Source organism: Heptranchias perlo, chromosome 28, assembly GCF_035084215.1.
Source record: "Heptranchias perlo isolate sHepPer1 chromosome 28, sHepPer1.hap1, whole genome shotgun sequence".
Taxonomy (NCBI): domain Eukaryota; kingdom Metazoa; phylum Chordata; class Chondrichthyes; order Hexanchiformes; family Hexanchidae; genus Heptranchias; species Heptranchias perlo.
The window spans coordinates 39,507,477-39,522,016 of NC_090352.1; the positions used below are offsets into that span (position 1 = coordinate 39,507,477).

The 14,540-nt window shown below is 41.8% G+C and overlaps 1 protein-coding gene across 1 annotated transcript in view; it reads right to left on the bottom strand.

Annotated features, from left to right (window-relative positions):
- LOC137299236 (forkhead box protein N1-like) overlaps positions 1-14,313 on the bottom strand; it is a 45,401-nt gene extending 31,088 nt beyond the window's left edge. Inside the window, exon 1 of the mRNA XM_067967899.1 lies at positions 14,250-14,313. Within this exon, the coding sequence (XP_067824000.1) occupies positions 14,250-14,313 (64 nt within the window). The remainder of the gene's footprint in view (positions 1-14,249) is intronic.
- Between the last annotated feature and the right edge of the window lie 227 nt (positions 14,314-14,540).

The following is a 14,540-nucleotide window of genomic DNA, read 5'->3' on the forward strand; positions in this document are numbered from 1 at the left end:
CTGGTTGAGGATAGGATCAGGATTAGATTACGTGACGTTCTCGATGTTCAAACAGCCTGCCATCACTAGGCTTACACGCAAATTGGCCATTTGGGTGAGGCACTGGAGAACTTTTGGCACCTGTAGAACTGTGTCCACCCATGAGGAGCGGAGTGGAGATAAACTGGAGTGGGGGGGGAGCTGTTTTAAAGAAGTATTAGCCAAATGAGATTACTATCGGATCCATCAGTACTGCATGACTAGTCATGCCTAATAGCCATTTGGTGATTTGCCAAGTGAGGACAATGCCGTGGTTTATGTACTCCTGTCCAGCGATATCCGATATTGTGCAAACTGACAAATGCTTCATAAAACGTTTACAGCAGGTCTAACCAAACACCAAGTTAAATTTAGGCTCCCTGTGATGGAGCCTCTTGTCAGCTGCAAGGTATTACATTTCTCAGGATTTGACTTGAGATCAATTTGTAATTCAAGCCTGAGACCTTAATTAATTTTACCAGGATGTGTATTTGCATGATGTCAGTTATTTCGATAGTCTATCGAGAGGATTAACACAGTTGAATGTATCAACCACTTCTACAATTCTAGGTAGAATAATGGGAACCTGGCACAGAGGAGTCTCATCAATGAAATCAGCACTTGCAAGAGCAAAGTTCAAACAGTTAAACAGCTGAACCCCCAGATTAGATTATTGCCATCAAATCAGTCTTGTGTATCAGTTATTTTTTGACAATATATATGGAGGCTCAGGTTTAATCTGTTTTGAACCTATTTCTTTTTGTCAACAGCAAGCATCACAGTGACAGAGATAGTCTGTGCACTCTATTAATAATGCTGATCCAATCACTGCAAGTATATCCAGTGAGAATCCACAACTGATTACTGGGAATGAAAACCATACTGAACTCTTCACCGGGAAAGCCCGACTGGGAAAGAGCACTGGATCAGCCCATTAAAGGTCACTCCTCTGATACATTAACTCTCCCATCAAGGCATTTAATTGTACCCGGCCAAAAAAGAAAGCTACAATTTAGAGCAGTCAGCTCCCTCCACAAAAACACAAAAGCACAACCACATTCATTTAAAAGGAGCAGTGAAACTGCTGCATCACACGAGCTGGGGACAGATTCTCAATGCAGCAAATGACCAGTTTTATTTTCTATTATATAACCAACAATGACATCTGTCAGATCAGTAGCTGTGGGGCACAATCTGGCAATGTGGGGCACAATCTGGCAATGTGGGCCACAATCTGGCAATGTGGGGCACAATCTGGCACTGTGAGGCACAATCTGGCACTGTGAGGTACAATCTGGCAATGTGGGGCACAATCTGGCACTGTGAGGCACAATCTGGCAATGTGGGGCACAATCTGGCACTGTGGGGCACAATCTGGCAATGTGGGGCACAATCTGGCACTGTGGGGCACAATCTGGCACTGTGAGGCACAATCTGGCAATGTGGGGCACAATCTGACACTGTGTGCGAGAGGATTTTGTGCAGATAAAGTGACACGACCATCACATTAACTTTTGATGCAGCTATAAGTTGCTCTACCTCAAGTTTTATTTGTTTAAATTCATAGACCTTAAAATTATGTTGTGCAAGATTAGCGTATGAATGTTTAATGAATATGTGTGCAATCCCATTGCTATTTTAACAGAGAAATTACTTAGCTATTTTCAAATAGCATAAAAATAGCAAACAAAGTAATTGCATACAATGATGACTGGTATTCATCTGCTAATCTTTGTACAGTGTATTTTCATGGTTATAATTAGTTAGAAAATATCACCATAACAGACTGCAATATTTTTTTCTCTAGAATAGAGAAGACTGAGGGGTGACCTGATCTTTAAGATTATGGAAGGGTTTGATAGGGTACTCGTAGAGAAAATGTTTCCACTTGTGGGAGAATCCAAAACTAAGGGTCATAAATATAAGATAGTCACTCATAAATCCAATAGGGAATTCAGGAGAAACTTCTTTACCCAGAGAGTGGTGAGAATGTGGAACTCGCTCCCACAAGGAGTAGTTGAGGTGAATAGTGTAGATACATTTAAGGGGAAGCTGGATAAACACATGAGGGAGAAAGGAATAGAAGGATATACTGATAGGGTGAGATGAAGTAGGGAGGGAGGAGGCTCATGTGGAGCATAAACATAAACGTGTTGGGCCGAATGGCCTGTTTCCGTGCTGTAAATTCTATGTAATGTTATGTCAGAGTAATAGATTGCTGGTTCACCCATGTGATATTTTCCACATGGCAAATTTCAATTTGCCTTGCATGGCTTTCATGAGCTTTGGTATTGTGTGATGAGGAGGACTGGAGAGAAAGCTCATCGAAGGGCAGAGCAGAGGCACTTCCCCAATAGGGAGGACAATCTTTGGGTAAACCATTCTCCACTCTAGTGGGCACAGAACCTACCAGTATTGACAGAAAGTCTCCGAGCAGGTTGACTCATCCAGTGTGTGATGTGTGGGGGTTGAAGAGGGCAGGACATAATGAAGGTAAGGAGGAACTAAAGAAATCTACCAGGTCAGATAAAAGTATCATAGTAGGTACAGCACAGGTGGAGGCCATTTGGCCCATTGTGCCTGTGACAGAGTTATTAAATTAGTCCCATTCCCCTGCTCTTTCCCCATAGTCTGTAAATTTTTTCCCTTCAAGTATTTATCGAATTCCCTTTTGAAAGTTATTATTGAATCTGCTTCCACCGCCCTTTCAGGCAGCACATTCCAGATCAGAACAACTTGCTGAGTAAATAATTGTTTCCTCATGTCGCCTCTGGCTCTTTTGCCGATCACCTTAAATCTGTGTCCTCTGGTTGCCGACCCGTCTACCCGTCTGGAAACAGTTTCTCCTTATTTACTCTGTCAAAACCGTTTGTGATTTTGAACACCTCTATCAAATCTCCCCTTAACCTTCTCTGTTCTGAGGAGAACAATCCCAGCTTCTCCAGTCTCTCCACATAACTGAAGTCCCTCATCCCTGGTACCATAAAAGCAAAGGAAGTTCAAGACAATCAAAAAATATGATTATTTTCTTATTTCTATTGTGCATTGAAATTAACTTTAACAAGTTTAGTTAGTTAGAGAATTCAGCTGTTAAAAGGTAATTGGTAATCAAGATTATTTCAGCAGAGCAGTGTGACGATGCAGTGTGTTAGAACACCAGTATTAAAGCTTCACCCCCTCCCCTCTCTCCCCAGGCTTAGTTCCTGATATCAGTCCATTGTTGGGGAAGGTTGAGTGTAGGCCAGGCACCTGCGTATTTCAGAGGGAGAATGGGAAGAAAATAAGAGCCTGGTTGATGCCACATATCTTCTAGCAGTCATCTGAAGAGAAGCATTGATGGAGATCTGGACAGGATGGTTGGCTGCAGGGAATGTTTGGAGTAGTGAAACCTGCCCAGGGACTAACAGATTCTCAAAAGGAGCGTCACACCTGGTGTAAACGACATTGTTCAACTATTACACAGAATCAGGATTAGGAAGTTATAGAACACAAATTGTGCAGGTGTCACTTGAGAATCAGAGGTGTTGAGGGATCTCAGCATTGAATGAGTTAACGTAGAAACCGGAAGGACTGAAACTGTAGAATTGTATCAGTGCGTTCATGTTGCAGAGTCTGCGAATGGGAGCAATGCTAAAAACATCAAGCAATTTCATTAAAAATCACAGAAAGCTTAAGTTTTCCAAAAGTATGAGCTTGATCACAGGGTTCAGCTGTAGATTACTGTAATTCTACAGCTGCTGGACTTATTCCAAGAATCGTTTCAGGTCCAATTACTTTGGGACTGGAACAGATTCAACTTTTGACAAGTGACATCACTTTTTCAAGCCACTCTCCTGCTTGAAGAAGGTTTCGCTGCCTGAATCTAAAAAGTAATTTATCAATACTTTATAGAAAAATTAAATGAAATTCAATATTCTGATAATGTCCCTGTAGATGAATTTTGTGATATTAATTCACAAGCAAATGTCTGATAAACACAGCTACCATATCAGACATGCTGTTAATACCTTTCAGTAATCTTACTGTGAAACTTATATGAAGTGAAATTTCCTGCATTGACTATGAATCAGGTGATTGCCCCACACCTTCTTACCAAGCTAATGGAGTCTGCAGAATGGGGAGTTCAGGATTTTTTTTTACAATATCCCTTTATAACATCCTCTCTCCCTCCCTTCAAAAGTATCTTAAGAACCTCTCCTCCACCTTTGGACTTCCCTGAATCTTTTCCTATCTTCTGCTTGCCATCCTCTCCCTGTTCTGAAGGGTTCCAATTCTCCGACATGAGTGGCACTGCATTAATGATGAGCTGTTGTTGTGGAAACAACATTCATTAGATCGGTAAAACTTAGTAATAAAAAAGTGTACAAGTCCCACCAAGCCTGCCCAAATCAAGTGCCGAGTGACGGTCTGACTGTACTGCCTTAATTAATGTGGTTAACCACAGATGAATACTCCCACTCCACCCCAGGCATTTTGTATTTGATTGGACCGCAAATATAATTTCACGTTTTGCAGCAGTTCTGTGCAATGGACTCATGCCCATCAGGACCTGGACTGAGACTGGGCCCAACTCCTGACAGCTGGCAGACAAGGGAGAATTCATCACATCAGTCAGAGTGGGATTCAAACCTAACTACAGGAGATGAAAGGGTAATGCCGGAACCCAATCAGGCAATGAGTCCATGTACCATGGTTCATTTCGTAGGAACATAGGAACAGGAGGCCATTCAGCCCTTTGAGCCTATTCCACCATTCAATCAGATCATGGCTGATCTGTATCTTAACTCCATCCACCTGCCTCGGCTCCATATCCTTTAATACCCTCCGCTAGCAAAAATCTATCGACCTCAGGTTTAAAATTATTAATTGAGCATCTACTGCTTTCTGTGGGGGAGTTCCACACTTCTACCACCCTTCGCGTGAAAAATAGTGTTTCCTAACTTGTCTCCTGAATGGCCTAGCTATGATTTTAAGGCTATGTCCCTTTGTCCTAGACTCCCCCACCAGCGGGAAAAGTTTCTTTCTCTCTACCCTGGTGAATCTGCGCTGCACTCCTTCCAAGGCCAATATATCCTTTCTAAGGTGCGGTGCCCAGAACTGTACACAGTACTCCAGACGTGGTCTAACCAGGGCTTTGTATAACTGTAGCAAAACCTCCTCCCCATTATATTCTAGCCCTCTAGTTATAAAGGCTAACATTCCATTTGTCTTTTTGATTATTCTTTTTCATTGATTACTTGATTATTATTTCACTGCTTGGGTTGTTTAAAATGTCCCAGAATGTGGCAGGAAGGGTCAAGTCATAATTTATACAGATACTGCATTACTCAATTCTTTGTGCAGTGAGGTTTAACACATCGGGAACAGTGACAATGCCAGGTGTTGTAGGACAGTTCCCACCTTAGATACGGTTGGTGTCGTCACAGTTCCAAACCTTTTAAGCTGCGGAGATGTGAAACTAAGCTGATGGCTACAACTTATGGACTGGAGCTGTTAGTGTAAATCACAGATTTTTACTATTGATTGTGAGCTGTCCAGTTATTTCTAAATGAACATGAAGAATGTGTGGAATGCATAGTGTGACATTCCAATTAATTGTGTTTCTAGTTTCCTGTGATCAGCCATGATCTTATTGAATGGCGGAGCAGGCTCGAGGGGCCGATTGGCCTACTCCTGCTCCTATTTCTTATGTTCTTATGTTCTTATGTTAAGTTCATTCAGGGTGAAGGCGTTTATTGTTGATGACCCGCTGCCTCTACAGTTTTGCAGTTTACTTCAAGGTTTTTTTTAAAACAAAACTAGATGGACAAAACTAGTTACTTAATAACTAACAACTAATGCCCAATGTAGGCCAAAATAAGCAAACCTAGAGAGCTGCATCCAGAGGCAACTTGCACAGCCCCCAGAACTTCCAGAGGAAAATACCTTAATACTTCAGACTTTCCGTACCCCAGAGTTAATAAAGAACTACCCGCACTTTACTTGTGAAGGTATCACCGCCCTCTCAAGCACATTGACGTGATGCTGTGCAACGTTCCAATCACAGGAACTGTGGCTATGTGTTCACCACTGAGAATCAATAACTTGCCTTGGTGCAGTCTGCCCCGTTTAAGATTAAAGCATGGGAAGGATGCTTAAGGCCTTAGAGAGGGGGCAGAGGAGATTTACTAGAATGGTTCCAGGGATGAGGGACTTCAGTTATGTGGAGAGACTGGAGAAGCTGGGATTGTTCTCCTTAGAACAGAGAAGGTTAAGGGGAGGTTTAATAGAGGTATTCAAAATCATGAAGGGTTTTGATAGAGTAAATAAGGAGAAACTGTTTCCAGTGGCAGAAGGGTCGGTAACCAGAAGGGACAGATTTAAGGTGATTGGCAAAAGAGCCAGAGGCGACATGAGGAAACATTTTTTTATGCAGTGAGTTGTGATGATCTGGATTGCGCTGCCTGAAAGGGCGGTGGAAGCAGATTCAATAATAACTTTCAAAAGGAAATTAGATAAATACTTGAAGGGAAAACATTTATAGGCTATGGGGAAAGAGCAGGGGAATAGGGCTAATTGGATAGCTCTTTCAAAAAGATAACACTGACACGATGGGCCGAATGGCCTTCTCCTGTGCTCTACCTACTATGATACGATGATAATATGAATGTTCAATATTGTAGATGTAACTAACTTATTAAACTGTAATCACAGAACTAGGAGACAGAATACCAAACTGACAACTTGAGTAAGACCAGAGATTTGAAGAAATCTTTCTGCTAATGTCATTACAGCTGCTGTTTATGGAGTGCCATTTGGCTGAGTCGTAACATTCTCGCCTCTGAGTTCAAGTCCCACTCCAGAGACTTGACACATAATCAAAGCTGACACTCCAGTGCGGTACTGAGGGAGTGCTGCACTGTCGGAGGTGCTGTCTTTCGGATGAGACATTAACCCCGAGGCCCCGTCTGCCTGTTCAAGTGGATGGAAAAGAATCTGCTGGCACTATTCGAAGAAGAGCAGGTAGTTCTCCCTGTGTTCTGACCGATATTCATCCCTCCACCTAACCAAATTAACTGGACATTTATCTAATTTGCGGTTTGTGAGATCTTGCTGTGCATAAATAAGTTGCCATGTTTGCCTATAAAATAATAGTGATTGCTCTTCAAAAATAATTCACCGACTGTGTAGTGCTGGCGATGACCTGGAAAGGTGATTTGTGCACTATAAATACAAGCTCTCCCTCGACTTATTTAACATATTAGTCCCAATATCCTATTGTGTGATGAGCCTCTTGTGCAATGCTCAATTCACCATCTGAACCAGCTCCCTGCACTGCACTGCCAGTGCTCGACCTGTAATCACTGTACTTCACTCCAGTATTGTAGAGCTCAAAATGGTCTCTCCAGACACAACTGTTGGGCGTTTGTCACAGTTCAAGTGAGCATTGTATGCAAATTTCACACACCCTGAAACCCCTGTCAGTCTTGGGCAGCACTCTCATCTCTGAGTCAGAAGGTTGTGGGTTCAATTCCCACTCCAGAGACTTGAACATATAATCCTAGCATATAACCCGACGTTAAACCGAGGCCCCATCTGCCCTCTCGGGTGGATGTAAAAGATCCCATGGCCACTATATTGAAGAAGAGCATGGGAGTTCTCCCCGGTGTCCTGGCCAATATTTATCCCTCAACCCACATCACTAAATCAGATGATCTGGTCATTATCTCATTGCTGTTTGTGGGATCTTGCTGTGCGCAAATTGGCTGCTGCGTTTCCTACATTTCAACAGTGACTATACTTCAAAAGTACTTCAATGGCTGTAACACACTTTGGGAAATCCTCATAGAATCATAGAAAGTTACAGCACAGAAGGAGGCCATTCGGCCCACTGTGTCCATGCCGGCCGAAAAAGAGCTACCCAGCTCAATCCCACTTCCCAGCTCTTGGTCCGTAGCCCTGTAGGTTACGGCACTTCAGGTGCACATCCAAATACTTTTTAAATGAGTTGAGGGTTTCTGTCTCTACCACCCTCTCAGGCAGTGAGTTCCAGACCCCCACCACCCTCTGGGTGAAAAAAATTCTCCTCAGCTCCCCTCTAATCCTTCTACCAATTACTTTAAATCTATGCCCTCTGGTCACTGACCTCTCTGCTAAGGGAAATAGGTCCTTCCTATCCACTCTATCTGGGCCCCTCATAATTTTATATACCTCAATCAAATCACCCCTCAGCCTCCTCTGTTCCAAAGAAAACAACCCCAGCCTATCCAATCTTTCCTCATAGCTAAAATTCACCAGTCCTGGCAACATCCTCATAAATCTCCTCTGTACCCTCTCTAGTCCTGAGGTTGTGAAAGGCGCTATATAAATGCAAGTCTTTCTTTCCTTCTAGTGACAGTATTGTATTGCCAGACATGTAGTAGAGATTCAAATAAAAAGTAATTAACACTACCACGTTAATGAATTCCTTTCTAAAAACAGCTGGCCAGATATCTGGTTAAGTGTAGACAAAGGTGATCGTGTACACTATGTAAAATGACATTCCAGTCTGATCGGTACCATGGGGATTGTGATTTGTGGAGCGCAGCTGTTCAGCGCTGATTAATGCACTTTGTAATGTTTGATTTATAAACTGCAGTTTCAGCTCTCCCTACCTGTGCTTATTCACCTCAGGGGATTATATAAGTCAGGATACATTGCAAATTGTACACAGTCTTTCGGAAGGAGCCCCGTGCATTCACACCAACATTGACAGCCGTGCTTTCCGCTGCCTAGGCCCCATTCTCTGGAACTCCACCAATGCCCCTCCACCTCCCTCTCCTCTTAATACTGTCCTTAAAACCCACCTCTTCCACCAGGTTTTGGTCACCTCTCCTAATTTCTCCTCCTTTAGCTGTGTGTCGATTTTTATCCAGTCCTTTGTGAAGTACCAATGAATGTTTTTTCTCCACTAACGGTGAGATGTTGTTGTACAGGGCTGTGTCTGATTATACCACCCTGTTTTACAGCATGCTGTTAATTCTTGGCTACCATTCAAACAGTTTGCCCTAATAATGACTTTAGATTTTTGGTGCTGTCAAAAGCCAACTGTGAAATCTTAGTTTTTAGGTTTGTGTTAATATTGATGCTGACGAAATTTAGGTTAAGTGAAATAATTTCAATAAGGGTGGAAAATAAAAGAATCACTTTATCCACTCAGCAAAACATAACATTAAAAAAACCTGCACTCAAAAGAAATGTTTGATTCTGTAGCAGAACTGAACAGAAGCAGTTATCCAGTGCAGCGAGTTGTGTGGCGGGGAACCATCGTTTTCTTATTAATGCACTTGAAAAATTAAAAACCAGCATAACTAAAGCTTCCTAAAGCCAACCTAAAGGATAATTGAACATCAGTGAGCAGCGTTCAACAGAGAGCAAGGATAATAATGGATATTAGTTTTGAATGTAATTTGTGATCAAGTGCAGGTCGTAGAATCTCTGTGTCCTGATTCTTCTCCTTCCTGTCTGGGAACTCCATAAGTGCATTGTTGACCAGACAGACTGGAGTTTGTTACAAGGCAGGCACACATTGGGAAAATCAAACGACATAAACTGTGAGAATGGAGCGTGGGTAATTTACCCTCAGACAAGTGTCCTTGGCGGAGACACACTGACCTATATTGAACTCTGTATAATACGTCCAGGTGAATTCGAAGCTGGGATGGGGGAGGGGTCAGTTTTATTCTAATTTGTCCATTTATTCATGTGGATGTCATGAAGGACCGGGGTGGGGGGGGTGGGGTGGGGGGGATTGAAGTGAAATACAATGGTAGCCCATGATTTGACCTTGAAGTAATGCCGGGGTGGACATTGTGTAATGGAATCTATGTGAATGCAGAATAGCCACTTAGCTCATGACAACTGAACACATCTGTTCATGCACCAACTCCAACTCCATCTCTATAAGCAGCTTAAAGCCTGTTTCCAGTGATACGGCCAGTAAGGTGTTGGTATCAGTGATGCTTTCCAAATGGGTTAGGTGTGTGCCCTCTATTGCACAAGGCAACAAGCTGGCACCTCTCTGAACACAGGCCTTCCCCTCCCCATTACCACTCGATGGGGTAGAAATTACCATTGTGATGTTATTATACGAAAGTAAACCACGTACTAAAATTAGTCTCTGCTATTTTAATGGGAGTGTTAACTCAAAAGTGTTAACTTTGTTGACGTTAGCTTCTACTCTTCGATATGATATTGATGAATGATGGTATAAAAGAACCAAAATGTATCTCCACTGTTTGGAGGGTTATTCAATAATCATTGGACTCTGCCTCCGCACTTCACAATGTGAGTATGTTTATCATATGTCAATGGGAAAATTATACAAATAGCACCAGTGAAAAACTAGACTCCTGGATTTGTGTCAGGTAGTTATTGTAACCATATTGAAATATTTAATATTTAATAATTCCCATTCAGCTGAGGTAGGTTTCGCTGTGGATCCCAGCTACCCCACAGCCTGGACAAGCCTCAGCACAGACTTTATTTGCATCTCATTCTCTGGAAGCAACATTGGCCCTCTTCCTTTCTGACTAATAGCGAAAAATCTGAACTGAGGCCATCTTCATGTCAGATAATTGAGCTACTGTTGTGTCATCCTGAGAAATGACATTTTAACAGGAGATAAATCATAGTGATTAATCTCTTCTATATTTCAAAGGATTACATTTTGCAGGTGTTTCCCTGCATGGAATTGTTGGAAGGATAGAAACCTTTTTCTTTTAACAAAACAAAAGAAAACATTTTTAATCATCTGATAACACTTCAATTACCGAACATTCACTTTCTTAGAGTTTCTGTTGTGAACAAAATATTGCCCATCCTGGTTCTGGTTAAAATAAGATTTGCCTTTCACAACCTCAGGACGTCCCAAAGCGCTTTACAGCCAATGAAGTACTTTTTTTGCAGTGTAATCACTGTTTAAATGTAGGAAACACGGCAACCAATTTACACACAGCAAGATCCCACAAACAGCAATGTGATAATGACCAGATAATCTGTTTTTTTAGTGGTATTATTTGAGGGATAAATGTTAGCGAGGACGCCGGGGAGAACTCCCCTGCACTTCTTCAAAATAGTGCCAGAGGATTGTTTACGTCCACCTCAGAAGGCAGGTTTAGTGTCTCATCCAAAAGACACCTCCGAGAGTGCAGCACTCCCTCAGTACTGTAAACTGGATCTTGCAGGGAGGGTTTTACATGGGGATTTGAACATCTAAATTTGAACTCATTATCTATCTCCTCAAATATTAGTGCCAAGCCACCAAAATAATATAAATCTCAGCACTTCACAGACAATGAATTGCTTTGAAAGTGCAGTAACTTGTTATGTAGGCAAATGTGGCAGCCATTTTACACACAGCGAAATCCCACAAACAGCAGTAAACTCCATGACCAGTTAATCTGTATTTGGTGGTGTTGCTAGAGAGGAGAATGTTGACCAAAACACTTCCCTGTTTTTCAAATAGTACCATCGAGTTTTTAAATGAAAAGCCATCGAATGTGAGGTCTCAAACTGGCTCCAGATCATTCATCCCACATTTGGCAAGAAAGTACTGGAAATATAGGGATAACAATCCCCACAACCTAACTTCCAACGATTATTTTCTTCCACTCCTAATATTAATGGCATCAAACAGAATACATCACTTGTCGTCTCAAATTTAAAATTCTCATCCTTGTTTTCAAATCCCTCCATGGCCTCAACCCTCCCTATCTCTGTAACCTCCTCCAGCCCTACAACCCTCCGAGATCTCTCCGCACCTCCAATTCTTGCCTCTTGCTCATCTCTGATTTTAATCGCTCCACCATTGGCGGCTGTGCCTTCAGCTGCCTAGGCTCTAAGCTCTGGAATTCCCTCCCTAAACCTCTCCGCCTCTCTCTCCTCCTTTACAATGCTCCTTAAAACCTACCACTTTGACCAAGCTTTTGCTCACCTGTCCTAATATGTGGCTCAATTTTTGTTCGATAATCGCTCCTGTGAAGTGCCTTGGGACATTTTACTAAGTTAAAGGCGCTATATAAATGCAAGTTGTTGTGGTTAAAGCTAGTTAAAATGACAAGGTTTGAGACTAATTGTTGCGTGTTTTTAATATTAGAAATTGTGTAATTAGCACATTACAGCCCTCACAGTTAAGGTAACTCTGTGCTCACCGAGTGATGTACACATGGAACGCGGTCTTACTGAGCTGTGGGACATGGAGCTCGAATGTTGATCAAGACAAGCAAGTCCGCAGTCTTTAACATTTATCACATCTGAAATATTTAGTTGCCAATGAGCCACAAAGCTAAAAACTGAATCCCACTTTGGAAGAACTTTAACATTTTTGGGGCTGTGGAACCTTAATATTTAATTTAATCCCCAGTCAAGGAACTTTTAAAAGGCGGACAGGTTACCCCTAGAAAGAGGCAACAGGAGACCAACATGACATTATAGATTACTCACCCTTCTAAAATTACAGTAAGTTTGTAATATAAATACAACAATGTCATGAGGAAATGCCACGTGTTGGACATTTATCCTGTGCCATTCGAAACTTGAAACTTTGCTGCATTGAGATTATCTGGCCAGGTCAATTGGGAGATATTTTTCTGATTACACCTCTGATATTTGACTTTCAATGGGTAGATTTCCTACTGACTGGTCCACAGAGGCAGAATGTTCAGTAGAAGAGTTGAGAAACTGCCTCTTCAAATTGACAATATGTCGTATCCTGACTACATGTCACTGACGTGATGTTTGATGGTTGATTCCATATTATAGACATAAAGTATAAATTTTTAGATCTATCACAACAGTTCCCAAGGTGATCAACAGCTGGAATGAGTTGCCAGGGAGGACGATTGAGGCCAGAACTCTGGACTCATTTACGAAACAGTTGTCATGGGTTGGGATTCTAGAAAGATGGGATCAAATGCGATGAAAGATTCCAATGACGGTGGCCATATTATAATCTTGAGCTAAACGGCAGTAACTGAGTATCACTGTAGATATCACATGAAAAACCAACCCATGACCAATCTACCCTAAACTCAACAAAGTACATCCAATGCCTAATGTGGAAATTTGTAAAATTAAAACAAAAACATTTTTAATAAACTTATAGCCCATAATATGAACATCTGCTGTCTAGCACTGCACAGGAGGCAATAATTCAATCTTGCAGTTTTACTGATATTTAGAGACTGGGATAGTTTCACTCCTATGGTTCATACTTTGATTGAATTAGTGCCTCATAACACATTGGCAGCCATCTACATCATCGCTGGGATAACCTGGACATTATGGTCAACTCACTTGAGACTTTATTCTCGAAGGTGAAATCTAAACCTGTGATTCACCCTCCCCCACACCATATATGGTCCTTGATGTCATTTTAAATTAAGAACTGGCACAATTATATTACACTGACTTTCCTTTAAGTCTGAAGCTCGTGTCTTAAGTTTGTTGAAATGAATAATAAAACACTGGCTAAAATAACATGGAACTGGCTGATTTTAACCTGACATTAACCTGTAGGAAGATTTGAACAAAAATTCTTCAATGCAATCTTTACCGGAACTTTGATTTGCACCGTCAGTTTCTATTATTCTTCAAATCAACAAAATCTCACAGCTATACAAGAACATATGGAATGATAAAACTTAATATTCAGCCAAATAATAGACAGAAAAAAGGAGTTAACATAACTTTAGCCAACTGAGAATAAGTGGCTGACTCCACGTTATAGTAAACACAAGGAATCCAGAATAAAAGTGTGTGAAGAGCCAGGCTCTTTGTGCAGGCCCCGACCATGGTTGAAGAACAGAGGCGAAGACAAGGAATAACCAGGAAGTGGTGATTAAGAGATACTGAACTTGGGTTTTAAAAACTTGTAGGAAGCAGGAAGACTGAAGGAGGTGAGGAGTTCCTCAGTACTGAGGTCCTGGGAAAGAATCAAACAGAGCAGGTCATTGATTTTAACACAGTGAGGATGCATGAGGGAGGAACAGAATGAAGAATGGTGAAGAACAAAAGAGGAATGTTCAGAGGAGCACTGCCCGTAGTAGCAATGATGAGATTGAGAAGGACCAGAATGGTCAAACCCAATGCTTTGAATTAATCAGATGGGAGTTGATCAGAGTCAGAGATGTGATTCGTAGAAGCCACAGTGACTCTGATGGACACTGCTGTATTCAGGTGATTAACTACACCTAGTTAACGTCGACTTGTACCTGTTTGCCGATTGACCATAGTGTTTTCTTGTTCCAAGTTGTACTTGTAGTTGGTGAATGCCATCTACCACGGTGCTGGACCATTGACTCCTGGCCAGGCAGCTCAGTGAAGCTGGGCTGTGGTGGACTCCATGTCTGTCCACTGCTCGAAGAATGGCCGTCGCCTTTTCTGGATCCTGCTCAATGCTGCTCTGCAAACATAACAAAGTTTGAGAAAAATTCACAAAACAAAACCAGCCAGGTAAAATCAGTTATCGTATAGAAAGAAGAAAGAAGGACTTGCATTTATAC